The 27,424-nt window shown below is 50.1% G+C and overlaps 4 protein-coding genes across 11 annotated transcripts; 1 reads left to right on the forward strand and 3 right to left on the reverse strand.

Moving 5' to 3' along the window:
• Nucleotides 1-1,957: 1,957 nt before the first annotated feature.
• On the reverse strand, nt 1,958-13,638 carry LOC147189412 (transient receptor potential cation channel subfamily M member 4-like). Of its 3 annotated transcripts, XM_086138441.1 has the most exons (28): nt 13,396-13,638; nt 12,359-12,420; nt 12,105-12,282; nt 11,784-11,964; nt 11,531-11,700; nt 11,191-11,368; nt 10,618-10,682; nt 10,303-10,536; nt 8,952-9,054; nt 8,744-8,865; nt 8,350-8,631; nt 8,137-8,238; nt 7,419-7,547; nt 7,189-7,318; nt 6,881-7,026; nt 6,677-6,789; nt 6,333-6,449; nt 6,196-6,245; nt 5,883-6,121; nt 5,528-5,643; nt 4,519-4,651; nt 4,268-4,442; nt 3,988-4,153; nt 3,730-3,911; nt 3,513-3,645; nt 3,176-3,248; nt 2,504-2,597; nt 1,958-2,416 (listed from the first exon to the last, which is right to left on the reverse strand). In XM_086138441.1, the coding sequence occupies exons 1-28, from the start codon at nt 13,456-13,458 to the stop codon at nt 2,394-2,396; spliced, it is 3,759 nt and encodes a 1,252-aa protein (XP_085994567.1). In that variant the 5' UTR covers nt 13,459-13,638; the 3' UTR covers nt 1,958-2,393. The 3 variants fall into 3 exon arrangements, with proteins under 3 accessions (XP_085994567.1, XP_085994568.1, XP_085994569.1); XM_086138442.1 differs by lacking the exon at nt 13,396-13,638 and having other exon boundaries at nt 11,784-12,022; nt 12,359-12,928; XM_086138443.1 differs by lacking the exons at nt 12,359-12,420; nt 13,396-13,638 and having other exon boundaries at nt 11,784-12,022; nt 12,105-12,272.
• A 314-nt stretch (nt 13,639-13,952) lies between these two features.
• On the reverse strand, nt 13,953-15,676 carry LOC147189413 (uncharacterized). The gene is made up of 4 exons (XM_086138888.1): nt 15,366-15,676; nt 15,204-15,285; nt 14,969-15,118; nt 13,953-14,312 (listed from the first exon to the last, which is right to left on the reverse strand). Exons 1-4 carry the CDS (start codon nt 15,577-15,579, stop codon nt 14,150-14,152), a joined length of 609 nt encoding a protein of 202 aa, XP_085995014.1. The 5' UTR covers nt 15,580-15,676; the 3' UTR covers nt 13,953-14,149.
• A 2,057-nt stretch (nt 15,677-17,733) lies between these two features.
• LOC147189414 (chaperone Ric-8A-like) lies at nt 17,734-23,552 on the forward strand. Of its 6 annotated transcripts, none has more exons than XM_086099477.1 (14): nt 17,738-18,043; nt 18,237-18,327; nt 18,403-18,450; nt 18,829-18,846; nt 19,118-19,207; nt 19,280-19,782; nt 19,869-20,004; nt 20,290-20,478; nt 20,710-20,804; nt 20,998-21,148; nt 21,351-21,446; nt 21,524-21,668; nt 21,793-22,072; nt 22,460-23,552. In XM_086099477.1, exons 2-14 carry the CDS (start codon nt 18,238-18,240, stop codon nt 22,590-22,592), a joined length of 1,974 nt encoding a protein of 657 aa, XP_085955603.1. In that variant the 5' UTR covers nt 17,738-18,043; nt 18,237; the 3' UTR covers nt 22,593-23,552. The 6 variants fall into 6 exon arrangements, with proteins under 6 accessions (XP_085955601.1, XP_085955600.1, XP_085955603.1 ...); XM_086099476.1 differs by having other exon boundaries at nt 17,740-18,043; nt 18,233-18,327; XM_086099475.1 differs by having other exon boundaries at nt 17,734-18,043; nt 18,237-18,450.
• irf3 (interferon regulatory factor 3) lies at nt 23,553-27,402 on the reverse strand. Its single transcript, XM_086099489.1, has 11 exons — nt 27,234-27,402; nt 26,326-26,492; nt 25,976-26,147; nt 25,830-25,897; nt 25,693-25,741; nt 25,546-25,611; nt 25,159-25,404; nt 24,841-24,931; nt 24,102-24,391; nt 23,904-24,028; nt 23,553-23,788 (listed from the first exon to the last, which is right to left on the reverse strand). Exons 2-11 carry the CDS (start codon nt 26,488-26,490, stop codon nt 23,678-23,680), a joined length of 1,383 nt encoding a protein of 460 aa, XP_085955615.1. The 5' UTR covers nt 26,491-26,492; nt 27,234-27,402; the 3' UTR covers nt 23,553-23,677.
• Between the last annotated feature and the right edge of the window lie 22 nt (nt 27,403-27,424).

Below are 27,424 nucleotides of genomic sequence, written 5' to 3' on the forward strand. Positions count from 1 at the left end.
CGCACGCAAACATAACCGGAGGACGGCGAAAACTTGACGTGGCCACAAACGGAGGGCGTTGTGACCGGCCAGGCCGCTCATTTCCATTGTGCGACGCATTCCATTGATGGCGAGGATTAAGTGACGCCTCGGTGCCAGCGTCTCGACACGCTCTGACATCAAGACGGATACAACAAAACCGGTTTGCGAAGCACGCGTGGCACCTGCTAGCCACATTTTCAACTCAAAAGGTCAATTCATGAAGCGCGACGGGAACTTCTTTGGGCCCAATAAAATCACCCGAAGTCGGAATCGGCCGGGGCGCGCAAAAAGCAGAAACGGATGCCTCCGTTTTCAACAAAAGGGGACTTACCCGTCCGTCCGTGTTCTTTTTCCTTTCCTATAGAAACAAAACAGGAGGAGAGGCATTAGATGCTGACAGAGAAGCGTTAGAGAAGAACGGAAAAGAAAAACATCAGTCATAACGTTGCAGGAATAAAGTGAAATCACGTGTTCTGATCATAAAGTCCTTATTTCAAAAAGTTACAAATCCCACAAATGTCAATGTAACACCGCCAGTTTTCAGAAATGCTTCTTCCTGTATGATTGACATTAGATTTTTTTTTCCTTCTACCATCTAAAATCATTGTGCTGCAACATCAAATACAAGCAGTGTTTTTTTTATTGGCATTGTCACGCCGTCGAGCTCTTCAATATAGAAATATTCAATCCTCATCGCACCCCCCAACCCCACCCTTTTGCAAAGTGTGCCTGATCTCACCACAGGGTGGAGTGACATGTCCGAGTCAAAACGCCGCCCGGCTGCGCTGACAGCAAAGAGGCCGCGGTCCTGAAAAGCAACAAAGAGAGCTTCGGTCCCGAGCGGGGATTTGCATTGAATCAACAGGAGAAGCGAGTTGATTTACGTACACAGCCGTTTGTTTTTGCACGGAAGCCATTAGAAGAAGGAGCGGCAAGCTCATCCACAAGACCACCTCGAAAGAACAAAACAGGAGGAGGGGATTCAATTCTTACAGAGTGTTTGTTTGTTTGGAATCTAGAAAGTCTACACACCCCTCTTCAATTGCCACGTATTTGTGGTCGAGATCAATGAAAGCAACAGACATCATTTCCTCACCCACCATTTCCGCCAGCTTATTCTCATTTTCAGCGGCTTCTCCGGCTCGATGTTAAGGGCGGTCAGAGAACATCTGGTCATGAGGGCCCGTCACAAGGTGACGCATTACAACCTGACGACAGTCACACCAGCAGAACGCCATTCGAGCCAATGCAAGAGTTGCATCGTAAATGCTATCTTCACAACACGAGCGCAACAAACAGTGATGACAGAGGATGAGTAGTATGACTTCAAAAGCTATTCCAGAAAGACTTGATTGCTTGGGGATACACACGCGCACACACACACTCTCATCAGTTTGTCGAGTTTGCATTCCCCCAAAGCCTGGCCTGAGAAGCCCCTTAAAGTGACATTCACTGGCCACAACATTAGGTACACCTGTGCAGTCCATCCATCCATCCATCCTAATGCGGCTCTCTTCACGAGGGTCGTGGGCTTTGTTATTGTCCGTTATACTTTTATTCTGAATTCATTTTATTGTTGTTCATTGCATAATTGTGCAGCACTTTGGAAACAGCGGCGGTTGTTTTCAAGTGCCCTATAAATACAGTTGAGTTGAGATCGTGCCGAGAGACAATTTAGAAGGCTACATTGACCTGCCATGCGTGTTTTGGGAACGAGGGAGGAAACCAGAGAACCTGGGGGGAAAAAAAAAGAAAAAAAAGGAACATGCAAACTCCACACGGCAAGGCCCGAGCCAGAATCGAACCTTGCACTTCTGCACTGTGATGCCGGTGATGGTAGACCATTCTCAAAAGGGTTTATGATTCTGACAAATAATGTGTCTTTGTTGATCTATGGCAGCCGCGGTGAGACGAACAGGTCCAAATTCCACACCAATAAATTGTGATAGCTTTTATTCTAAAACAACTGCGCCTCACATGGTAAAAACCAAAAAGGTTTTCCTCAAGTCGTGTGACTCGATGGACAATATAAAAGTGACAACAAATAGTACACGCTCAGCATCAAAAGTGAATTAACATGCAGTACGTTTAGCCCCCCCCCCCCCATCAGATTTGGATCGGTATTAATTCTATCCATTATCCAGTTGCAGACTATAAAATAGGATTTGCCATTTGAACGGCAAACATTGCACTTTAAAAAGAGGAACAAGTCCAACATTCGATACTGGAGCAACGTCGCGATGGCCGAGTTTCCTCCCCCTACCGAGGCCGCTCATAATCCGGGTCTGGCAGGCCGTTGGCATGGCAACAGCCAAGGTGAAGCCGTTTTGTCGTGCCCCCCCCGCTTCACCCGAGGCCTCATCAAAGCCGCATCAAGAACAAGATGTGAACGAATCTGTTTAAAAAAAAAATAGATAGATAGCAATATGAAAGGGAGGTGAAATACCGTCAGCAGTATAACCGGTGCAATTTTAGGACGTACCTCTCAGGTTTGGGGGAGGGCGAGGTGGCTTAAATGAGCTGCCTTGCGCCAAAGTATCGACGATCCAGCTGAGTGCGCTGGAGCAATATTCCATCTGCGAGATAGTCATGTTCATCGTGACAATCGCACCAATCGCCGCTCGAGATAATTCCGATCAGAACATTGCGAGGATGAGCTTCACAGGCATCACGACCTTGAACGTGGACTTCATTTGACTCATGGGTTCAGTGCTTCTTGCGCAACTTGCTGTTCTCCAACAAGGTGCCGAACGCTAAAATCCCCCTCGCCCCCTGCGGCCTCAATTTTACTCCTGGATTCTGGAATTTCGGAAATTTGGGGAGATTGGGAAATTTGGATCGATTTCTGTCAGCAAAGAGGTGTCGCCGTGCCGGGGGTCCCCGACTAGCCTGCACGAGGAAATGGAACTGGCAATTAGGTGCAACGCTGCTTGTAATAAGAACAGCAAATTGTGCAAACAAGTCCTCAAACGTTCCAGAGTTGGAAAAGTGCCTTCCAAAGTTTTGACGGAGTCAAATGAAGTTCAGCCCAACACCCTTGGAACTGGTGGTCTCCACGCACACATTCAGACATGAGCTTCTAAGCTTGTATTCATGACAGGTACAACTTGTATATGTGTGTGTGTGTTGGGGTGGGGGGGGGGGGCAGTTTTACCTCACTCTCCAAAGTCCTGAGCCTGTGGTCAAAGTCTCTGTTTTCACTCAGATGTTTGATCACACCGTCCACCCTACAAAAGAAGCCATTTGACTTCATCTTCAGCATACGAAAAAAAAGCAAATCGGCACTGACGTGATCTAATCCAAGACTTGGATCTCGCCATCTGCTTTGACGTGCAGTGATTGAACATGTCAAACGGCGACGACAAAAGGGAAAAGGTCCAAATTGTGTCAAGATTTTGGGGTGGCCGCCGTGATGGGATCGGATCCGTTCTAAGCCTACGCGGGTTTCCTCGGGAGCATTTCGGTCGAGCGAATCAAAAGGCCGTCCTCACTTGGCCGACATGCGCTTGAGCCTCTCCGAGTCGCTGCTCTTCTGGATTTTGTTCTGAGCGGTGAGGAAGTCCTCCTTCTGAATGGTTTCCCACGTCATGAGTCTGTTTGCCGCCTTGCCTTTGAGCTGCAACACTGGCGAGACGCAAACACAGGCGGCCGCTCACCCTCGCCGACTTTGCAAGGACCGGACGTCGGCGGAAAGGGACAAAGACTGACCGAAGTGGTGGATCTTGACGGAGGACACCTTGCGGATGTTCCTCTTGATGAAGAGGTTGAGGTGAGAGAGGATGATGAAGGGCGGCGCCAACGAGGGCCGCGAGTGGTACTGGACGACGAGGTTGTAGCGCTGGAACTTCCAGTAAATGTCGCTGTTGGCCTGCACCTCGGAGAAGGTGTAACTGCAAAAACGATGAAGAGTCTCGGAAGGGGGGCCGTGAAGTTTGAGAAGCCCCGATTCGGGGCACACGCATCTACCTGAACATGGCGATGAGAAGATTGATGAGCAGGATGTTGGTGACCAGCAGATAAATCATCAGCAGGATGACGACCAGCCAGTTGCTGTACGTAACTCGACACGGCTCTGCGCCGCCATCGATCAGCGTCACGTTGCTGGTGCAGGCCATGTCCCAGTGCTTCCCCACTGACAAGAATGCAGACAAGAGACAATTCCTTTCAGGTCCAGAATTGCAACGTCTTCTCACAGTCGGTAAGACCTGTACTCGGGCGCGCCCCCCGCCCCCCCCACAGCCCCTACCGTCCATTTCTTCGACGGGGATCTGTCCAAAAATGTGCAAATATGGCCTGTAGAAAACCCGGCGGAAGATGCGATCCAGTCGCGGGTCGTAGGAATACAGCAAAGCCTGGTTGGCCACGCCGTAGGCCATGAGCCAGACCCCCAGGAAGAAGAGGAAGAAGAAGACATCCTTCATCTGAACAACATTGAAAAAAAAAATATGTGAAAGCTGGTCATTCATAGATTGTTCCTTGTCATCTTTTTTTGCACACCATCTTTCCCACGATGATGATTTTGGGTCCCAGCTGTTTGTGAATGGCGAAGATGTGAATGAGGCGCAGCGTGAAGACCATGTAGTCCACGCACATCACGTCTCGGCCAAATTCGTAGGACGCGTTGAACATCCTGAAACAGCAGCAGACCGGATTGCAAGTGATAAGCAACCGCCAGGCCGCGTGTGGTGGAAAATTGGCCAGATTTAATTGACTTAATTAGCACTAGAAATGCAAGCATCATGGCCAACATTAGAATCCAACGGCAAAGGCTCGAGTGCTCGTCAAAAACGAGCCATTTCCTGAAAGTGCATTTCGTATAATTGTCAGCCATCATAACAGTATGCAGACTTTCAAAAGTAACACCGCGCCAATTTAAAAAAAAACAACAAAAAAAAACTCACAACTCAACACCATGATTACAACAATGAACCTGTAAGTTCAATAAAAATTGTAACTAAATAAATATTTTGACACAAAAAGTTCTTTGTGATGAAATGCAAATCCTGTATCTTGTACCAAGCGAGTGTGTGAGCGGGGTGTGGACTTGTTTTGTTTTTCTGTGGCGATGTTATTTTGATTTCGATGAGCAAGCCGTGGACACGTTATCGTCTCACCCGGAAAGCCATTGTTTGCTCAGATGTGGACCTGTCATGTTAGCATGTCACGGCTGTTATTCTAACCTCACAAGCAGAAGTGACGTGATGACTGCTGTTGTCTGAACTCTTGAATTAGAAAAATGCGGCATACAATTATGTCTGCTTGTCTTTATCCTTGATTGAAAAAAACATTTAAAAAGTCACACCCATTTAAGAGGGTGTCACAAAGGCATCCAGGTGCAAAGCCAAGATGGAACAGATCCAAGTATGAAAATGAGTCAACATCAAGGATGCCAAAAACTGGTGTGGCCGGGACTTGAGAAAGAGTGACGAGAGAGAGCGCCTTAGTACAGGTGGAAAGGATCACGATTTTAACAAACTGCGGTGCAAAGGCATGAATGAGCCATTACCTGCAAATCAGGCCAATGACAAAGAGGATGATGGCGGTGAGGTCGCACTTGTTCCACACATCCTGAATGTAGACCCTGACTCTCTGGCGCAAAGTCATCGTCCCTAAAAAGAAGGTCTGGGAAAGAGAAATTGCATCAAAGTCACTGTGGACATTGTAATGGTATACCTTGGCGTGTCCAAAGTTGTTTGACTGAGGGCCACAAAAAAAAAAAAAAATCATAATTTTATTCACTTCAATAAAAAAAAGAATATTGTGTTGTGTAGTATAAATGGGGATTTTACTAAAAGATGTATCAGACAGGCAACAAAAAAAAAGATGTAAATGGCCACCGGAGCAAACTCGACATCATTTACCTCTCGTATCTCCTCGCAGACAATGGTGAAGACCCAGAAATAGAGCACCAGCTCAGTAATGGCGGGGCCCGCGGGGGGCGGCGGCTTGAAATCCACCAGCAGCACGTAGGCGAAAAGCAGCAGGAAGAGGAAGTACATGAGGACGTTGCCCAAGAAGGCCGTGACTGGGGCGAACCAGAACTGACGCCATCTCGACACGATGAACGGCCGCTCGGGAGGTTTCGGCGAGAGGGGCCGGCCTGAACAAAACGTCGGCTCGCATCCTCAATCGGCATTTGGGGCCGCGTTGACCCGATGATGGGCGGTGACTCACCTTTGATGGTGGCAGTCCTGGGAGTGTACACTCCTTGGGAATCTGCTTCACTGGGGGTGGGAGCACAACGCCAGTTCAGTGCGGTGAAACTCGCCATCAAGACCAATGTCAAATGAGGAACGAGGAAGACCGATTACATGTGCTTAATGTCGGAGAAGGAAAAGATGGTGGTGCCATAGAGGCTGTCGCTGTCCCGGCCCACGGTGTCCTCGGTGGGCTTCGCATCTTTCTCCTGCTGGTGCTCCTCCGGTACCCTGCAAGATGGGGGAAGAGACGCCGACACGTGAGTAAGTAGTGTGACATCATACCAACCTAGCAATGCATTCAATTCTGATGACTATCGCGGTTCTGGATTGTTGTCCTTTGCGGACAACAATCCCAGGTTTTGGGGCGGGCGGCCGATAATTTGGAATTTTGAGCGTCCGCCGGCTAGGGAAGACCGATCCTGTAGTTCGAAACGAGAATGTTGACTTGATGTTACCTGAAGGAGATCAAGTTGGTGTAGCAGAGGACAGGGCAGAAGAAGGTGAGCAACAATTTCCACACCTCTGTGTTCCTCTTCATGTCGCCCCACCAGATCTGGGACAACAGAGACTGGGGGGGACGGGACAAAAAGAGTCCCTTCACCACTCACCAAGTGATATGCTCGTTCGGAATTGAGCTCCGCGGAAACAAAGCGAGCCACCTGAACGCCATCGTGGCTGAAGAAAAGGCGCGCGTCGGCACTCATTCCCATTTGGAGGCAAGTGGTCCCGCCCCAGACCGGCGACTTGCGAATCAGCAAGGTGAACGACCGACTTTCGTTGCTACGGTAACAAGAACTGAAGACATCTGAAAGTCAGAAAGCAAACGAGAAGGCTAAGGTATATAAAAGACAGGAGACAATCATCGCAAAAAAATAAGCTACTCGGCTTTCGGGTCAACCTTCATGAGAGAAGGTCAAAGTTCAGCTGTAGCGCATCAGTCCGGTAGGACCGGATTCCTGCTTTTTACCATGTGCCAGGTTCTCAAACTTCTGGGCCAACTCTTTCATGGAGAGTTTGGTTTCGGTCTCAACTTCCAGTTTGGAAAGTTCCCTGAGCATCTTGCAGCCACTCAGCGCGCTCAGCACCGACTCTCCTGCCTGGAAACAAGTAGAAAAGTCCTTCCGATTCAACGCCCAGAGTGTTTTGCGCATCAAACGAGTCCATCTTCCGAACTTCAATCTTTTTTTCTTGAGCTACCATCTCCCAGAAGAAAGTGGCCATCTCGCTGCGGTTCTGGAGGACGGCCCAGATGAAGAGCGAAGCCCAGGGGAAAAGGCAGCGCTTCTCTCGATACAGACAGTCTCCACGCAGCAGCTTACTGGCGCGCTGGCGAGAGAGAAATCGGCTTGGCGATCAAATCGAGGAGACGGGCCCTTCCCACAGCCTTAGCGCATTCAAATGCATCGGAAACATATTCGGACACACCAACATTTCCAAGCATTTGTACAATGAAAATTTGTACAGGACTGTACTGCCGAGCGCCGTGTGCTACGAGTTCCGCTAGATGGCAGTCCTGCCCGAGGTGCGGCGTTCCACAGTGGTGTGTGTCGGCAGGAATGCAAACAACGTGCTCGCAACTCAACAGCCGGAAGCCGCTTTACGGATAGTTACAAGTTGGACTCGTTTTAATGACTAAAACAATGTGGGAAGTTGTCACAGTGTTTAATTTCAAGGACGTCGTCTTAAAAGCCCACTCAAAAGGCTTCTGTCCCAAAAATGTGCAATGTCGTTGCCGACCGTGTGTGACGTTACCACTCAGAGCCCAAATGAATGGAAATCCCGCAGAAGCGTTTCAATGTTCATGATTATACTGAGACAAGGACTCCTACTGCAGTGTAAGGTGTACGCTTTCAGTTCTGCGCAGTATTCCCGCTCACGTATAAAGCCAGCAGAAAATGGGAGAGTTGGAGAGTACCCTCATTGCCCTCCTTTTGGACGTGATCTGTTCCAAATCCAATGGGGAATAGTAGAATGGCTGGCAGACGTCACCCATTAGCAGTTCGAGCACTCTTGACACCTGTGTTGGGGGTACGGGGGGGGGGGGGGTGGACGAGGACCAAATAACAGTCAATTTAAAACAATGACGATCGACACACGTTCCAGAAGGAGTGACAGGTAAATCAATCACCTCGAAAAGACTGAGCTCAGCCACCGGCCCACTGTGAATTTTCCCAGCCATGCCTTTGCCGGGGGTCTCCTGCAGGGGCGACGGCGTACCGAGTCTCTCCAGCAGGCGGCGCTGGAGTAGCTGGTAGAGAAGCGTCCCGTCGGCCACCGATCTGTAGAGGCTTTCCAGGCGGCCGTAGGTCAGGTAGTCCAGGATGTTGAGGCCGTTCTCGGTGAAGAGGCGCACAAATTGAGGCTTGTCGTTGACCAGGGCGTCGGTCATGGAGTCCTCCAGTTCTTCATACTGTCGGAAGGACGCGCAACTTTAGGGCTTGGCTAAAACTCGGGAAAGACTCAACTTGACTTTGAAGGTGGCGTTGACCTCGTCTATGGAGAAGTAGTGCATCTCTACTCACCCTCCACTGGATGTCTCCGTTGAAGAGTTCGCTCTTGGCAATGTCGACCCTGTTCCACGTGACCGCCAGCTTCAGCTCTTCGTTGTACGGGCTGTGGTCGGCGGACACGCGCTGCTTGGACGCTGTGAAGTGGCACAGCATTTTAAATTCGCTTGCCACCCGCAACACGTCCGACGTCTTCCTCGAGGACTGCGGATTTGGACTCTACCTCCCACCAGAGCTTTGAGCAGCACCGTGTCAAAGTCGTTGGGGCCCTCCTGCTCGCCGTGGTAAACGGTGATCAAGTCTTTGTTCTGGTAGATGCTCAGAGCCTGCGGAGGTCCACAAAGAGGCGGGCGGACACGCGGCGTCAGCGAGATTCGGTGGAGGATAAACTATAGACGGTACATGTTTAAAAGACAGACGAGAGATGATGTGCTCAGCGGCGAGAAATAACGACAGTTTGGGAAAAGCGTACGATTTTCACATTGCTCCGAAGGGCACATCGCTTTGGAGACAGACACACACACACAAAAAAAATAAAAAACAGTCAGTACTGCAGCACTCTTTGGCACCCTTTAATAATAACTAAGGGACAATTGTACCGCGTGATATCTTGTGAGCGTGGATGCCCTCTGCAAATTACTTGGCAAGGCTCCACAACCGTTATGAAATATCCCGTCTGTGCTGCGATGGAATTTTGAGCCCAGCGGCATGAGAAGAAAGATCAAGCAAAACCCCGAGACCAACTGTTGTAAGCACAGGCGGTTACACCGCTGGGAAACGGCAAAACTTTGGCGCTCATGGATCCCAATCAATATATATCAGAGGACAGATGTATATAGATAGAATTTAAATGTGAAAAAAATAATAATTTCAATAAGACAATAACAATTGATGCTCATTGTTTTTGCATCACTGAATATTTTCAAATAAAATTAAGATTAAGATACCCTTTATTTGTCCCCCATTAATGAGCTAATTAGCTATTTAACAAAGAAAAAGATATTTTACTCATATGTATGTGTTTTATGTACAATTGTTTTATTTTGATAATAATCAAAATCCATTTTTTATTGGATTTATATCAATAAACTAACTAAATTCTCAATAAATGACATGTTATTAAAATGAACACATTTTTAATTTTATGTAAAATACTAAACTAGTAAAATTATTGTACTTTATTTCATGAATCTGTTATTTCGTTTCATTATAAAGTGATCATCGTTTTTTTTTACTATTTTATGATCTTTATAAAATCATTGAGATTTTCTATTCCTAAATATTTCAATGACAACCGGGTTTAATGTTACTTTATTTTTTTTATTTTTTTACAAAAACCTGTTTATTCAATAATAAACATGATAAAAAAAAATGCATACACCTTCCAAGTTTCGGGGGGAAAAAAAAGCGGCTACAAATATTACTCTGGGTAATATAAATGCTTGGTGCTCCAAATGAAGGAATGCGTGTAGTATTTGGGCCATGAGCCATATTTGGCCCACTTCTGGGATGCGTCCATGACAGCAAACAAAAACAACAACAACAAAACACACACACGTAGGTGTTGATCTTACATGCTCAACAAGTTTGTCCGTCTCGGCTTCTGACGGAAAGTATTTGCGAACCCGTTCTGCCACTCTGTCTTTCAGGTCCACGCTGGGCCCCGCCTCACCGTCGCACTCGCCGGAAGAGGGGACGACCGGCGCCGACGACACGTTCTTCACGATGTCACTCAGGAAGTCGGCCGTGCCTCCCGAGCCCGCCAGCACCAACCAGGGCATGGAGCTCTTCAGAGAGAGATCCACCCTCTGGGACCAAAGGGAAGAGGGACACAAGTCTTGAGGGTCCCTCGTTGTTTGGACACGCTCACGAAAGTGACAAAGCTTTACCTCCAGTAGACTGGCGTCCCCGGAGACCAGCATGCAAAGAACTGGGATGTCGATACTGCCGCTGCCTAAAAAGAGGGAATTATGGAGAGAGGGGGGGAAAAAAAAAAAAAAATCGCTCCGACTCTTACAACAGCCTGCGTCTATCTTATGGGTCCTGTATGTCAATGATGCATTTTTCTTTGTCAGACAAGAGTTGAAGCAGTTGAGGCATCTCGTTCTTTACATGTCGAGAAGCAACGTGTTCAATGCATGCATGGGCATGCAGCGGCTGCCGGTAGATACCAAAGGATCATCGAATGCCTTCAGTTGAAGAATCGACGCAACAGAGTTCAACAGCGCTCAGCCGATGCTGCAGAACATGTTATGATAGTGAGGTTGATTCATGAGGGAGTTCATACTTTCTTTTCATTCAGGTTGTTTCGTTTTGAAAAATACTTGCAATCATAATAGCGTGGGGGAGGGGGTGGAACTACAAACAATGGAGGCAGCCGACCTTCAGCTCACCGATTGTTAAAAAAATAAAAATAAAAATCAGCCCACACAATGGGTCGGCTTTAAGAGCAAAGCAGTTACCCCAAATGCCTGTGCGCTGGTGGGAGATGTAGTCCTCCAGTTTGGCCCTGAAGCCCGTCTCGCCCCCTCTACGCCCCATGCTGCCGTCATCCACCAGCAGGAAAGCCTGGTAGTTGTTATCCAGGCAGCACGAGTCCCGGGTTGTGTTGTGGACGTAATACTTGGCAGGGAAACTGCCCTGCAAGAAGAAGAATGACGGGAAAACTTTGCGGCGGCTGTTCTTTGATTAAAGGTCAAGAAACTCTGTTTTGTCGATCCCAAGATAGATAACAAGGACACAAGTATGGGGACAGCTCCAGAAGGTGAAAATTGTCTGCGTGCCATGCGGCGAGAGGCCAACCTGTTCATTGACCAGCTGCTGCCGGTTGTGGACCAGGCCCCAGGGGGCGACGCCCAGAGCCACCACCTTGTTGAGAGAGACCGAAGAAGCCGCAGTGGCGTGATCCCTCACCGCCTCTCCGACGCACCTGCTGACCCCTTCGCGCAAGCCCGCTGTCAAAATCCAAGCTCCTGAAGAGGCACGAAAACGTTGCTCCACGCACTCGCCATTAGCAACGGACGGCAATTTGCATTTTGCAGAATGACGATGTTACCTGTGCTTTGGGAGGCTTTGACCAGACCCTGCCTGAGGACCTCCCGCACCCACGTCTTCACCTTGGTCCTGCCTTCGCCGCCCACCACGGACACCACCAGGTTAGGTGCGGGCAGACCCCAGTGGGCGGTCATCAGGGTGTAGACCATCGACGGCGGCGTGTCCCACGACAGCCGCAAGAACTGCAGTCGCCGTGAGGGATCCAAATAACAATACAGGTGAAAGGCGGCGGTTCCTAAACTGCCGGACCACAGGGGGCAGGGCGGGGGACACCCATTGATCCAGTAATAGTCATCCATCAGAATGATGGAAAGTGACCTACGTAGCTGTGCCTCTTGCTGGCGCCGGCAAACTGCAGCTCCCCGAAGGCATCCGTCGGGTACTCGGAGGAGTGCTGGCCGCTGTCCCAGTGATTGACAATGGCCGTGCTGAAATAGTCGCCGAGGGCCACGGAGGCGTGGGTATCTCTGGTCCCCCCGCACTGGCACAAGGCGCCATTGCTAAGAGAAACGGAGGAATTCAAGTCAATCAAAGCGCACGGGTTACCAACTGGGGGCTGTGCCAATGTCACAGTACCTTAAAGAATCTTCCACAAAGGTGCTGCAAATTCTTTTCTTGAAGATTTTGGGGATCCAGCTCTGGAATCAGACTCAGAATCATCTTGATTGGCCCAGTATGTAGAACGCACAAGGAATTGGTCTCCGGTAGACAGTATAGGCTCCACTCGTATTGCAAGAACAAGCAAAATCATTTCAGACTATTTCCGACTGAGCATGTTGGCGATGGAAACTCAAACCTTGGCACCTTGGCTTCAGTTCTTTGAAAATAGCTGCCGTTACGCTGGTGAGGCATGCAGAGGTAAAGCACTTGACTGTGACTTATGGCAAGGTGCTGTGCAGTTTGGCCCAGTGTGTGGATGTGAAGACGGTGTGAAGGTTTGAGACGTGTGAAGGTTAAACGCGTTATAAATTGCAAAATGGACCTCTTCTTCGCTCGAAAGTTACAAACTATGATCATAGGAGTGCGAAGAACGCATTGTTCCATTTAGTTGTTTCAACTAGTCCAACCGGGCGACACCAGTGCACTGCATCTGAGCAACGAGCCTAACAAAGCAACATGGAACGCGGCAACCGTGTTGATACACTCCCGTACTGAAGCGAACCGCTTACTTTAGTGTTCGAAGAACACGGCGTCACGTTTTTCGCGTAGTTGAACCTGTTGCCGATTCAAGACTACAAGTCGGGTCACGTTTGGCGGAAAAAAACTCACGCGGCGCTGAAAGCAGTTGACGGGTTAAAATGACCAAAAAGCACCTCCGTTCCGAGTAAATACCGATAGCCGCTATTGTTAAGCTAGCACGTGACGCTATCCGGTCGCTAACTCCTGCCGCTTTACACGACACGCGAAAATCGGAAGCGCGCTGGCGCGTGGCCAGCGTTTAGCCGAATATATTTTACGATGAAATTGCCCTCGTGTTTGATAAGGAAGACGTAATTGTGCGAGTGGAATGGTTTGCTGGATGCTAGCGAGGCGTGGACGACGCGTCGTTGTGACTCACTTTCACGTCTGCCAACTTTCACAACTCCACAACAATTGCAAAACTCCCCCCTCACCTGGTCCTTTTCAGATTTGTTGTTTTTGTGTCCGCCTTCTGCCGCGTCTCCGGTGTCTCTCATGCTTCCTTTTTTTTTTACTCCCTCGATTCAAAGGAAGATGCCAGTAGAAACACTCAATTCCGCGTCTTTTCTGACCATGATTCACTGACTAGTTCCCCTTCCGAGTGTATCCTAGTTTCTCAGTCGGTCCAGATGGAGGAAGGAAGGAAGGAAGGAAGGAAGGAAGGTGCAGAGCAAGAAAAACTCTCAGGTGAGGGTGTGGCTGGAAGAGGCAAATACTGTCCCTCCTCCAAACTCTAAATAGGAGTGGTGACTGCCTGCCACACAAACGTCACTTGGTCCTGGATCTCGGGGAGATCAGTTTCATGTCGAGCACCACTGATGTTCGCCCTTATGAAACGCTCTCCCGGTGAACGTCTTGGAGCAAAAATGCCACCGATCTATGCTGACAAACGTTTGAACAGCAAGAAGACTCTTGCACAAGAATAAAAATATCACAGCCACAGCTTAGGTTGCATGCAGAGGGAGGGACAATCACTTAGCGGCAGAAGATGTCATGTTTTGGCATGAATTTAATCTCAACGTAAATATATTACTGTAAATACAATTAAATAATACAATATTTCTTTGAAACCATGATTAAAATATACTTGCAGATAGCATACATAACAAGTACCAGACAATCAGTACACACAGGTGTTTGAAACATAACAGAGGAGTTTGGTATGTCCCCCTCCGCACCCCCCAACGTCTATCTGCCGTATCCCTGGGGGTCATTCGCATTCTTGGATTTTTCTTTTCCGCTCGTTTTGCTCATGTGGTATAAAGTGTTGGCCAAGTTGTGGACGTGGCAGGTTCCCAACTTGCATCCGGCCTGGGGCGCGCGCCTCTGACGAAGTTGTCGCACTGCCCGGCTGTTGGCGAAAAGGGGGAAAGCCATTCATATCATGTAAGACTAAAAGAAAGATTTCAACTGGCAATGTGTGGTGGTGGGCAAGCGGACCACCTCACCCGTATTCTGGTGGGATACATTGACATTGAAGTGAGCATATTTGAATACTGTACTGTGCAAAAGGCATCCTTCGAGCGGTGCGCCAGCATAATTCAAAATGAATAATAATAACAGTCAAAAACAGCTGGCTGAAGTGACGAGTGAACTTGTCTCGCACGAAACCTCTGTGTCGGCCGAGTACAGAATGAAAGAAAATGCAGCCGTTGTTGCTGCCGACACCTGCGACATGACAATGACGATGAAGTAACTCGGATGAGGACACAAAACTGTTGCGCAGTCCTGAACAGCGGTTCTCAGACTTTTTACACCGACTGAAAAAAAAAAAAGGCTCGGCTCTCCCAAGTACCGACCATCATCACGGCAACGTAGTAGGCGCTAAATTGTACTTCCCCCCAAAAAAAAACAACAACAAAAAAGTTCTAGAAATACAAGCGAACTGTCCTGGATGAAAACGAAATGAAGGCCGCCTCACGTGACGTAACGTTATGCACAGTTGCGAATGTGGTGCCGAACGGCCGCGCCGGAGCAGAGCAGCAAAGCTTCCTATTGATTGAATACCTTTGTTTGCTTGCGTCCATGTCTAGATGTTGGCCCGTTGTGCCGAAAGGGACAATCTTCAGGAACGGAAGGCGCCGCTGCTCCCGTGCCTCCTCTGACCTTCCCAAGCCAGACGCCTTGACCACTGCGACCGAGGTGTCTTTGTCGAAGCTGGGATTCAGACAAAATGAGGTATGCGTTCAATTGAAGAAGAAAAAAAAGCACATCACGAGTGTGCAGGCGTCTTTTTAGTCACCTGGGAGCGGGTCCAAGTGGCGAGGTCGCGGTCAAAGGTACAGTCAGTAGCAGCAGAACAGCTATCTCCATACCGCAGTGCTCTGCGCTTGAGAAAGCATCGAGTGAAGCCGTGCCCGGGAAGTATTTTGCAAAAGTCCACCGACCGCGGGATGAAACGTACCACAGAGAAAATGGCGAAATCCGCTCTTGCTTTTGGAGTCAACGAATCGATCCGGCGTCGGCGTTGTCGTCGCTGTTTGATTGCCAAGTGGCTCCCGTCTGTCATGCTTTGGCCCCTTCGGGCCTTTTATAGGATGTGAGGGCAAAGGAGGCGTGTCCGGGCTCTGGACCGGAGTCACGTTCACTCGAGGCCACGCAACTCCCGTGCTCGTCATCCGTTGACATTCTCATTTCTCGCGCGGCTCCACGTCAACAACATTGCACCAGATGATACTCAAATTGACCTTGTAGCTTTTTTGATGTTTACATTGATTGTAATGCCGCCCCCCCCCCTCCCCCGTTTCCCCGCTGCGCACCTCCCCTCCCCCCTTTTCCGCCACATCCTCCTCCATCCCACCTCTCACGGTCCACTTGCTGCTGAGCAATTGTTCCGCAGATCTTTCTTTCTTTTCCTTCACCTGCAGGAAGCGCGCCCAAAATAACGCCGATTCTGAGCTGCGGCCTTTTCTTTATCGCCCCATTTTTCCTGTGCCTTTTCCCCTTGAGTCACATTTGCCGTCAAGCGTGTTTATTTCTGAAACGTCCTTCGCTCCCAGCGATCCCCAAAGAGGAGCGTGAGGAAAAACAACCGACGGCCGCTTTGCGGCTTTTCCAAGCGTCTGATTGACTCGCCCGCGACCCGCCAATCGACCTTGGAATCAAACAGTTGCGTCCACGACTGCAGTTTAGCGCCGGTTTGAGAAGCCTCAATGCTTACTCTTCTTTCGCACAAAGAATGCCCGTCGATGACAGGAGGTGACTCGAGCTGGGCTCTTGTATCGCTGGAACTTCGCGCTTGCCACTTCTCAGAGCTTCCGCAAACTCATAGCGACACCTCCTTGAAAAAAAAAACCAAGCCCAATTTGGATGACGCTATTGCGCCTGGAAGCAGTCCAGCATTTTCCCTCGGGCGCTTTTCCCTTCGGGAATGGATTGTTTACCTCCACGGCAAGTAGCATCTGGTCGGGCCGTGTCGTCATTGCGAGGTAGCGTGATTGGCTCGTATGGCGTGATGAAGAAGGAGTGACGTGTGGTTTTGATGACACTCTTGTCGTTTCCTCGTTGACTCGCTGACACATCGGGGCAAGGGAAAGGACTACGTGCCGTACGAAAGCAAACCCTCTTCGGCCGACCGGCTCCTGAACTGCGCTCCCGCTCCCGCCGGCCGTTCAGAAAGGGGAGCCATTTTGCTTGAAAGGTGCCCCGTGGTCAGCCGTCTCTTTTGAACTCGCTTGATATCCAGCCTCAAAGTGTCCCGTTCATTTTCAAGAACGATATGTTGGGAGCACTTGGTGGGGACCCTTCTCCCACCCCCCCCCCCCCTCCCCACACACATTTCTCCCCCTGTCATCTTGCACATCCTGTTGTTGTCAGGCCGTAGCCGCCGCTCGGACACTTAAGAGCCTCTCGGCCTGGCTTCCTCTCGCCAGCGGGCACAAGTGTGAGCATCCTGCCAGGAAAGCCCGTCATTCCCTCTCACATGATGATCTTCTTTTAGGAACTCTCAAGACACCTCGGTGAGCGCGCGTGTAAACATCCTCTTCATTGCGCCAATCCCATCGGAAATGAGTTGATCAAGTCCCATCGCTTTTGAAGCCATCGTCGAGCGGGCTTTCTCGGGGGCCCCGGCTTTTGTCTTCGTTTGTCTCACGAAGTAACTGCTTCATGGCACTTCTGAAAATGCATCATTTTGCTTCGTTCGATGCCCATCCATCTATCCATCCATTTTCTTTCCGCTCAAGTCTCACCCAGCTGACGTCAGGTGACGTCGGTCTGTCGTAGCGGTTGACCTCGTGGCATCATTTGCTGTCACAATCACTAAAAAAAAAAAAAAAAAAAAAAAAAAAAGACCGATGTGCTCGTTAGAAATGGCGTGTTTCCCAAAAATGAACAAAATCCTGCTCTCTGAGCTCAGGTCAGCGGACACACACACTTGCTCGCATTGTTTCAAAGCATGAGCCAGCGTTTTTCGGTGTGGAATTGTCCAAACGTGGATTTGCTATTTTGCGAAAATAGCGCCATCTGCTGGGGGTCAACATGGTAAAAAGCAAAAACAGGACAAGCACGGCCCTTGGTAGGGCCCATCCAAACTCGCTCACATGTCTCAGGGCAGTTGGCCAAGTTTAGGAACATCCAGACTCCGTTCAGCAAGGCCGAAGCCCGGATTCGAACCGAGAACCTCGGCGCCGTCAGGCGGATGTACCAACCACGAGTGGAACGTGCCGCTCCGTTTCGGCATCCTTTGCGTCCTAATGTTTTTTTTTTTTGTTATTCTTTGTCTTTTCTTTCTGACACATTTAGCCCTGGTTACGCGAGTTCCATGATGCAACAGGTCGTTTGGGAGCGAGCGATTTGGAGCCCGCAAAAACCTCGAAAAGGTCAGCCGCTCATCACAGAGATACAAACTCGGGAGTCCATTAGTGGATTATCAACCCCGCGGCCCCTTCATCTCTCTCGGCTTAACGGGAGAGAGAGTGAGAAAGAGTGAGCGGGGAAGCGCAGCGCCGCCGCAACTGTGCGCAACCCATCACAACTCTGCACGCCGCGCACGACGTACGAGGGGCTCAGAAACGCCGAAGCTTCCGCTACCGCGACGACGCGCCTTCAAACGATCGTCCCGTCCGTTTAAAAAGAAAACAGGTAGGTTAAAGGTCAGGGGTCGGTCCAAGCGAACTCCATCTGCGGGGTCTGAACGCGCACCGGCAGCGATTTGGGCTTTCCATTGGGGGATTGCACGGCAGCCCTTTGTCAATCCATCGGCGCGTCATCTCCGCCTCTCCTTGCGATTATTGTGTAACGTCCATTTGAACGATGGCTGTGCGCCGGCAGGAAGCATGGTCGTGGACGTGGAGGGGATTATCCGCTCGATCGGGCGCGGGGATGTGAGCGGCGTTCAGAGCCGGCTGCAGGAATTCAACGCCGAGGTACTCGAAAGGCGCTGGCGTTGCTCATTTTGCGGCCTGTGTGACGAGGGGCCGCGTGTGGCCGTCTTCCAACAGTACGCCCGCTGTTTCTTCTTTGACGCGGAGGAGAGGGACAGGAGGAACGTAAGCATCTTTGCGCTCGGTCTCCGCATCCACCGGCTGAACGTCACCCCCCCCCCCCCCGCCCCCCGCCCTTCTCTTTCCTGTACGTCACCCGGCCTTCTCCCTCAACCCGTTTGCGGCCGCTCTCCTCCGCAGTCCGTCTCCGATTAGTAATTCTGCTGTATCAGTCGTCCCTGATCCTGTGTTTGCACGCTCAGGCAGATTGCACCCCGCCACATAAGCGGCGTCCTGGAGCCCGATCATCTTTTCCGCACTCACTCGCAGCCTCTGAGTAGCACTCTGCGTGAAGAGCTCTCTTTTGTTTGTGCGCTGATCTTGTTTTCTTTGTTCTGTCCTCTGCTTTTCTTTTCTTTTCTTCTTGTTTTTGCTCGCCTAAAGCAAAGAAAACTGGAAGAGGTACAGACGTGTTACGTTCAAGAATCGCTTGTCGCGCTCTGATATTTTTCTCATGTGCAATATCAGCCTCGGCTCCAAAACGGTTGGGAAACACGATGCCCCCCCCCCCCCCCGCCCCCCGTCACTTTCATTGTCTGTAAATTGCTCTTGAAAGAGAAATTGGAAGTCTTGCAGAGCGCAGTTTATCGGTGGTTTTCCTGGCGCGTTGTGGAAACGCCGTTGGTTGCAATCGTGACCATCAGCTGTTTTCATCTTTGCCTTGTTCTCCCAGTTCAGGAAGAATAAAGTGAGGGAGAGCAGCGATTCCAATTCCGACGGCGACGAGAGTGACCGGGAAGACCGAGGTCTGCTCCTCAGACGGGTACGGGCCGCACGTTCGTCGGGTCATTCGTGAACGGCCCGGATGCGACCGTGCGCACGGCTTTGTCTTCAGAGTTTGGCTGCGGTGCTGGTGAGGTTCATAGGAACGGGAATCCCGTGTCATCTGCTGCAAGTGGCTCTGCGAAGCCTGCGGATCCTCTCCCGCGATAAGAGGGTCCTGGGCCCCTTGGTGACCGACGACGCTCTCCTCACTCTGGCCCAAGCGGCCGGGTTGAGCGCGACCCGGCCAAACGACGACGGCGCCGGCGAACCCGACTCGGATTTCTACGGCGACGTCATCTCTTCCGTCGCCCGGGACGCCGACGACCCGAGCCCAGAGCGCTCCGTCTTTGACGACGATGCCGACCGGGCGGACCTCGGCGGCGATTCGCACAGAGGCAGCATCCACCACAAGGAGCTGGAGCAAGGGAGGAAGGACCGCCGAGAAAGCAAAATGGAAGGCGAGGAGGAGGACGGTGTGCCGGGCGAGGAGGTGCAGAGGAAGGAGGCTTTGAAGGTGTTGTGTAACGTGGTGTACAACAGCACCTGGGCGCAGGAGCGCTTCAGCGCCCTCAGGTGGGACTCCTCATTTCTCGCGAGTCAGAGATGGCAAAGCGAAGGTGGGTCACGCAGCTCCCCTCTTGTCGACTTCCTTGTTTCAGGCTGATCTGCGGCCTCCGAGAGCGTCTCTCCTCCAGCGCCGCTTCCTCGGCTCCCTCCGGTGTTCACTTCTACCAATTACGACTCACCTTCCTCGTGACTGCATTGCGGCCCGAGCTCAGCGCTCAGCTTCAGCAGGTGACCCGAGCTTTTCCTTAGAAAGACCGGCCCCTAAGACAAACTAAGGATTTAGGAATAAAATATGCTTTGGGATGAACGCGTGTGCCTACTATGTGACTGTATTTGGATGTCGGTCATGAGGTTGATAGCAGAAAAGCGACACCAAGCATTTTTGAGGCCGGTTTAAAGGGTGGAAAAACCACTGCTCGAAAACAACAAGGAGACAGGAGTTACTTTACATGACGGTACATCACCAGGAGTTGACTTGTTCCACTTTTAGCAGTCTCTCGATTCCTCCCTCAGGACGGCGGCGTCTCCGTCCTCTCGGCCGCTCTGCAGGGCTGCCTGGAGGTGCGGTGGAAGGAGCAGTACGAGTGCGTGCTGGACCCTGCGGCGCCACCCGTTTCTCTGGAGGCCTCCCAGCGCGTCGTCGAGATCCTCAAAATCCTTTTCAACATCACGCACAGATCCCACAGGCAGGCGCCCACTGAGGTGAATTGGAAGCTTGTCTGGGAATTCGTGTGCTATTCATTATTGTTTTGGGTACTCTCGCTCTGTTCTTACTGTAATTCCTTGAGCAAAAGAATGTTATTTTCTTGCGGAACTGCGCTAAGAAGTACAAATGCAGGTGTGAAAGCCAAAAAAAGGGGGCCTTCCAAAAATGTATTATTATTATTATTATTATCAGCGTAACTTACTCATCAGTGTTGGTGCCTTCTTCAGGTTGACGCAGATCTCTACCGCCACCTTGTGGCAATTCTGCGTCTCTGCCTGATGCGGAAATGCGTGACGCCTGAGGACACTGATGAACTGCAAGGGTAACCCCCCCCCTTCCCTTCCCCCCTCTTTCATCTCTTCTCACAATCAACTAGATTCACATGGCTACTGTTGTGATAATCACGCTCCGTTCTACAGTCCGGCCCAACGAGGATTTGGACTATCAAGTCTATGTGACTGTACTCTTATCCAAATGTTCCCCAACTTTTTTTTGGTTTTGTTTTTGTCGCATAGTCACACAGTCAACCTGTTGTCAGCGCTGCCTCTCCAGTGTCTGGATGTTCTCCTGACGGTGCCTTTGGAGCCCGACTCGGAGCAGTGCCGCGGCGTCAACATGGACTGCGTCCAAATCCTGCTGCTGTTTATGGAGAGGCGCCTGGAATCGGTAGTCTGTTCGTAGTCGATTGAATACAAGGGAGCGTGCGATCACAATTCTGCCGGTTCTTCGGGGTGTTTAGATACGGCACTGGTGCTTTTTGGTTTTTAGGCTAGCTCTGGTTAAATTAGCATAAAAAAAATCTTACCCAAAAGGCCCGAGTTTTGTAGTGTGGAGGGCGGTCACGTGACAGTGCTTTTCTTCTCCAAAGGGGGATAAAATCAAAGAGAAAGTGACGCCAATCCTCAATCTGCTGACTGAGAGCTGCCGGGCACACAAAGAAACGCGCCACTTCATCAGGACATACGTAATGAGCGTGACGAAATCATGCTAACATCGACCAAAGCGGCCAAATTCTTTGGCAAATGACTTGGACCTCTGCAGGTTCTGCCTCCTCTGAGAGATGTTTCCCAGAGGCCGGAGGAAGGCCGCACCGTCAAGAGCCGTCTGATCCGTCTCATGACTCACCTGGACACGGACCTTAAACACTGTGCCGCCGACCTCATTTTTGTCCTCTGCAAGGAAAATGGTAACTATTGTCACTGTGGAAAAACACAGCGTGTGCCACTCTGAAAAATGCAAGCCTGGATTGTCTGAAAGTTCACATCTTGTAAAATGCCAGAAAAGTCCCGTTTATAACTTTTCTCTTGCAGTCAGGCGTTTTGTCAAGTACACAGGCTACGGCAATGCGGCGGGGCTGCTGGCCACCAGGGGTCTTTTGGGTGGCCCGACAGCCAGAACCTCCTGCGGCGAGACGCCCTACTCCAGCGACTCGGACTCCGATACCGAGGAATACCGTCGCGTTAAAGACAGAGTCAATCCGGTGACCGGGCGGGTCGAAGCGCAGCTGCCGGACCCCATGGAGGGCATGACGGAGGAGGAGAAGGAGGAGGAGGCCAAGAGGCTCATTAAAATCTTCAACAAGCTTTCCAGGTCTGCGCACAGTACAGCAATCCCCCCCCCCCTCAATAATTCAAAGCGGATCGGGACGATGGATTTGGCCTGACGAAGAGAAGCTGGTTCACTCACTTCAATCTGATTCCTTTGCACCGATAGGCCACAAAATGACGCCAAAGCACTACATTACTACTATATGTGGCAGGGCTTTGGCACCACCTTGTGGTATTTGCGGGAATTTCAGAAACAGCAAATAGCGGTTGGTTATTTACGCATTTGTGGCTTTGAGACATTTTTTGTTGTTGCTAATTTCAACCCGTTCGGTACTGCTAAGATGCCACGAGACCAAGGGCGGATTACAGTCGATCTTCAGGGCAGTTTCACTGTCTGCATGCACCATTAAATCATGTCAAACGACTGCAGGGATAACATCATTCAGCCAATGGGAGTGGACGCGGACGGGAAGCTGGTCCCGATGGCAGGACTGCGGGACGAAAGCCTTACTGAAGAATCGGCCTCAGACAGTGACACCGCTGAACTTGAGGAGAATCAATGAAGTACGGTACTCCATTCTTTCATTCGGATGTCCTTTTACTGCAGCGCTTCTCAAAGTCAGGGCCGGGGATCCTTCACAACATCATTTTCAATCAACTATTATGAACTCGAAAAAGTACTCGCCAACATGCGGGGATCAGCACGCGAGTAGAAGAAATCCAATCACGCAAACACCGCTTAGCTTAGCCTGGGGCCAATTCAAAGCTCAGACACACACGTGACGTCGTCGCATCAATTTGAACGAAAGGCAAAATGTAACCAGACTAAAGTTGTACTTTTGAAATTCGCTTGTGAACATTGTATATCCTGAATAATATGACGATTTTTTATCTTGGAACGCTTTGACTTTCCCGTAATATCTCGACTTTTTATCACGACAAAATTCATTCTTATAAAAATGTTTCCTTTAAATCATCATCATAGCGCAAATAATTCTAAAACCATTTCACAACTTTTCCCCCTTGGAAAATGGGAGTTTGTCCTCGGAAGCGTTTACTCCTTTCTTTGCCATTTATTCGAACACGTCTTGGCGTTATGAAAGGGAAAAATATTTCTCCCCTGTGAGGGGCCCCCGGTCCCCCCAAATTTGAGAAGGCCCGTTTTCAAAAGGTTTAACGCTGACACCCGAGAGGCAACGGTAGTTTTGAGACGTTTTCCTCCCCTTTAGAAGCACGAACCTTGATCTTTTTTTTCTGAACTTCCCATCACATTAGGCATGTATACCCCCCGCCCCCCCAAAAAAAAAAAAAGATCTCACGGCACACACACGAGACACCGAATTGGCGATTTCATCTTACTCTGTTCGATGACAACTGGAGGTGAGACGAGAGCACAGCCGTTGTGACTTGCGCGGACGCGCCTTCAACACCCGACGCTCGTTGAGCGTCGTGCGCTCGTGGATTGCCAGTCAGTCCTCACCTGAAATGTGCTGATAGCGATTAAAGAAATGATGACAATGGGATGACTGGCGGTCTTCTTTATTGCGCTTGCGCACAAAGCCGTTATTTGCGGAGGCGCGAGGAAAGCCAAGGGGAAAAAAATGCCAGCCGAGAGCACGCGTGGAGCGCGGAAGAGCAAAGCCCGGCGTCAGCCGATGACCATCTCTTCCAGCGACAATTGCAGGTCGACGGACCTCAAGGAGGACGCGCCGCCCTCCGTGGCCATATTCTTCAAGAGCTCCAAAGACGTGAGCACCACCTGAAGGAAAACGAAGGAGCGATCACGACAAAGGCCATACTTCCTTGACACCGGTCCCACTTAGACGGGGCCTCGGAGCGCGGCGGATGCCTGTTCATGTCACGGTGGAGCTCACCTCCACGATGATGAGTTTCTTGGTCCAAGGCCAGTTTTGCGGGTCGGGCCACTTCTCACCCAGGCACAGGAAAAGGGAGCAGGGGCCGCACTCTTTGCTTTCAAGTGTTATAAAGTCCAGTATCCCTGGAGGAGACGGACGGCACTCTCAATCCAACCCTCGAGGCAAATAGCAGATGAGAAAGAAACCAAACCGTACCGTGGATAAAGTCCCGGAAGGGGTAAAGCGGCTGCGGCCGCTGTTTGGAGATTTCCTGCGGGCGTCCGCTGAGGTCAAACTTGGAGAAGCTCCAAAAAGCTTTGATTTCTCCTCGTCTCTGGCTGTAGACCACATCGCCCGACACGCCGACGTCCAAGCCCTCGCCCAGCTTGTCCAGGATGCACTGGGTCAGCTTGGCTTGTTTTTGATCCTTGATGGTGACGGGACTTGGCAGGGAGACCAAAGACAGGCCCGACTCCCGGTCCAAGACGGCCTCCGCCTGCTCGGGCCTGAAGTGGAGACAATCGTTTTCATTCTTGTGCTCTTCGGGGGCATTTTTGTCCCTTTTTGACGTTTTGGAGCGTAGCTTCCCTTCGCTCGTCAACCGAAAATACTCATCGCAGAAAAAAAACACACTAAATTCTTTTGACATCAAAAGTGAGGCTAATACTTGGAATAAATAGTTGAGAGAAAAAAAGCAGTCTGAAAAACAAAAAAGGCATTATTCTTTCAAATTGGGGGGGTGGGGACATAAAGTCAACATGACCAGAATTGAAGTAGATCAATGAGGAGCTTTACTCAACTACTCTTAAGTGGCTCATCTGCAGTAACAGAAAAAAAAATGGCCGGTCGTGAATACCGTTGTTGCGGTGTTGGACACGGCCACGTCGATGCTATTCGTTAGCCGTCTGTGGCCATTCACATGCTACGTTAGCCCCAAGCTCTCTTTTCAAGTTACCTGTAAATTAAGCGGAATCCAGCTTCGTTGGCAACCAGCTGCTCCGACACCTTCCGCCCTCTGTAGTGCACAATTATCCGGAATTCGGTCTCTGAACATGCAAGGGAAACGGTGCATCGATTCACTCAATATTCATCGTTGCTTTAACAGGAAATCATCTACATTGATGTCTAAATTGTCATCATAGCAAATACATTTAACGACACCGCGCGCTACACACCTACGAATATACACCACGTGTGTGAGACGCATACTTGGAGATACCGCGCAACCAATTTTGTCATCATCAGTGCAATGTTTCAATTGAATTCCACTCACTGAAATGATTTCCATCCTTGGTCTTATGAATGTTGTCTAGAAACTGCTTGGCTAATTGGCCCCCGCACGCCTCACCGACGGCTCCCTCCATCGGGTGCGCCGGTTGCCCCGGCGACCCGGCTCCGCCGACTTCATCCTCGGCCGCGACTGGATGCGGCTGTTGCCACGGCAACGTTTGGCCGCCAATCACGATCGGATGCCGGCGCTCCCGTCGCTCGGGAGGAAACTCGAAGGCCGCCGCTTCTTCTGCGGAGGGAAAAAGTTGGCAGGGATTAAAAAAAGTCGACGGCGCAAAGGTGCCTGAACTTGATGCGTCACGTGATAATTTTTCACCCCCATTCGGTCATTTTAAGACGGCGGTTTTAAGGGTGAATGAATTCTGGGTACCTGCTTGAGGCCCAATGTTGAGCTGCTTCAGACAGGTTTGCAGAAGGTCCTCGTTGGGGGAGGATTCTGTCAGCGGATTTGGAGTTGAGAAGCAAGGAAGCAAATCTCTTCTCACAAGCTGCCATATGAAATATTAGCGATGTTCACCTTGGATAGGACAGTAGAGACACTCGTCCACGAATGGGACAACGTAGCTCTAAAAGGTGGACGGGCACAACGTGAACATTTGGGTGCGTCTGTCGAGAAGGCAAACACACATTTGCGCACGCGACACGGGCACGTACTTCTTGTATGGGAGGGCTTTCGTGGCAATCCGGCTCATGTTGGCCGGGTGGTGTAGCGGAAGAGTTCTCTTGGAAAGAAAAATAAAAAGAGGTCACTTCGCGAACGTCATCCATCAGGAATAGTGCCGCGCGTGAGCACGGCTCACCTCCTGGCGTCGACTCATCTGGCCAGCGGTAGACTTTGTGAGGGTTTGCCGTGTCGTTCTTCTTGTCTGCTATCACTTGGAACTTTTTGGCTCGCAGCGCGCATCGGAAGTTCCTCTTCCACACGGAGGGCTCTCCCTGGATGCGGCCATTGCCGCTCACCTTTGCCCAGGCCTGGAGTGCACCAAGAGAAAACAAAACGGCGCCGTGACACCGGAACGACTATTCACGGCGAGGGTGAGGCAGCTCCAGCGGGAGAAAAAGAGCCCCGAAGCATGACACTTGGAAGTTTCAGTTTTGTTATTCTTTTTTTTAATTTATTTTTTTTGGGGGGGGGGGGGCTGGGGGGTACCTTGAAGATGAGAATGTCAGAATCAGAAGAGTCTTGTCTCAAAGCGTGTTTCCAAGGGATGCAAAATTCCGTTTGCTGCTGGTTGGTCCACTGAACACCGGGAAACGCGCCGCTGTCAATTTGAGCCCGAAGCCACTGGACGAGCAGAGGTTTGGAATGAGCCATCTCTAAAGGAGCCAGGAAACAACATTTTAAAAGCAAACATGGACAGCATACACCTCGCTTTTAGTGGAGTTCCAATAGTTTGAATTACAACTGAAAACCGCGATGGTTTTGACTTTACTTAAGCCTCTGCCATAAATAGTAAAATAGTTTTTTTTGTTTTTTTTTAAACGAGAGCTCGATTGGTAAACTGAAGATATAAAATCTGCACTCCCCTGCTCAAGAGATATTTTGGAGGGGTGGTACAAAAAATATCAAAACAACAAATTCATTCTAAACCTTTTACACCATCTATTGACCGTATCTTCCCTTTTTCCCCCACTTCCTCACTTTACAACATTATCTATTGTGACCCCTAGAGGGCAGCATTGTATCATAGACGTGAAAATGTCTTTAAAACAATCAATGAAGAATAATTAAAAAGGAAAATCCCCGTGTACGTGCAGCAGTTCGAAGTTCACAATCGTAAACTTTTGTGAGCAAACAGTCATATGACAACTGCAATTGTACATTCCCGCGCAACAAGCAGATAGTCGTGAAACTCTTTCCGTTTTCTTCGTTTGAAAATGTAATCGAGCCGTCTTCGAAAAGCGAACGTGGAAAATCGCACGTACCGGTACTCGATTAGACGAACGGGTGTTCGATTCAATCTTGCGAACTCGAAAACAATTGTGGCTTTAACAAAGAAGCGCACGTCAGCAACTACCGATGCATGCATAGACGACGTAGGTTTTAGTTTACAGTACCCGGAAAAGTGTTCCGACCCGTGGTTGCGTTGAGTTGCCGTCGTTCTCCGAGTGCCGACGGGAGCTGCTGAAGTGTCAGTGGCAGCACAGAGTGGGCAGTGCCGCTGTTTCGTTTACTCGAAACAGCCTGGGAATTTACTTTCGTTTTCCAAACGCGGTTGGGAGTTTCGAGTTCCCAGTTCTCGAGCCCT

This window comes from Hippocampus guttulatus, chromosome 19, assembly GCF_054856545.1.
Source record: "Hippocampus guttulatus isolate MCC_2025c chromosome 19, RoL_Hgut_1.0, whole genome shotgun sequence".
Taxonomy (NCBI): Eukaryota; Metazoa; Chordata; class Actinopteri; order Syngnathiformes; family Syngnathidae; genus Hippocampus; species Hippocampus guttulatus.

Coding starts and splice junctions, on each gene's coding strand:
- LOC147189412 (XM_086138441.1), bottom strand. CDS start 13,458: ATGAGAGACACCGGAGACGCGGCAGAAGGCGGACACAAAAACAACAAA. Junction 11,369..11,530: donor AGCAGCTGGTCAATGAACAG/GTTGGCCTCTCG, acceptor TTCTTCTTGCAG/GGCAGTTTCCCTGCCAAGTA. Junction 5,644..5,882: donor TCTGCGAGGAGATACGAGAG/GTAAATGATGTC, acceptor TCTCTTTCCCAG/ACCTTCTTTTTAGGGACGAT.
- LOC147189413 (XM_086138888.1), bottom strand. CDS start 15,579: ATGACGAGCACGGGAGTTGCGTGGCCTCGAGTGAACGTGACTCCGGTC. Junction 15,119..15,203: donor CCACTTGGACCCGCTCCCAG/GTGACTAAAAAG, acceptor TCTGAATCCCAG/CTTCGACAAAGACACCTCGG. Junction 14,313..14,968: donor ATGGACGCAAGCAAACAAAG/GTATTCAATCAA, acceptor TTTCGCCAACAG/CCGGGCAGTGCGACAACTTC.
- LOC147189414 (XM_086099475.1), top strand. CDS start 18,238: ATGGTCGTGGACGTGGAGGGGATTATCCGCTCGATCGGGCGCGGGGAT. Junction 20,805..20,997: donor GACACTGATGAACTGCAAGG/GTAACCCCCCCC, acceptor TTTGTCGCATAG/TCACACAGTCAACCTGTTGT. Junction 21,447..21,523: donor GCCACTTCATCAGGACATAC/GTAATGAGCGTG, acceptor GGACCTCTGCAG/GTTCTGCCTCCTCTGAGAGA.
- irf3 (XM_086099489.1), bottom strand. CDS start 26,490: ATGGCTCATTCCAAACCTCTGCTCGTCCAGTGGCTTCGGGCTCAAATT. Junction 26,148..26,325: donor CTGACATTCTCATCTTCAAG/GTACCCCCCAGC, acceptor GGTGCACTCCAG/GCCTGGGCAAAGGTGAGCGG. Junction 24,392..24,840: donor GGATTCCGCTTAATTTACAG/GTAACTTGAAAA, acceptor TCTCCACTTCAG/GCCCGAGCAGGCGGAGGCCG.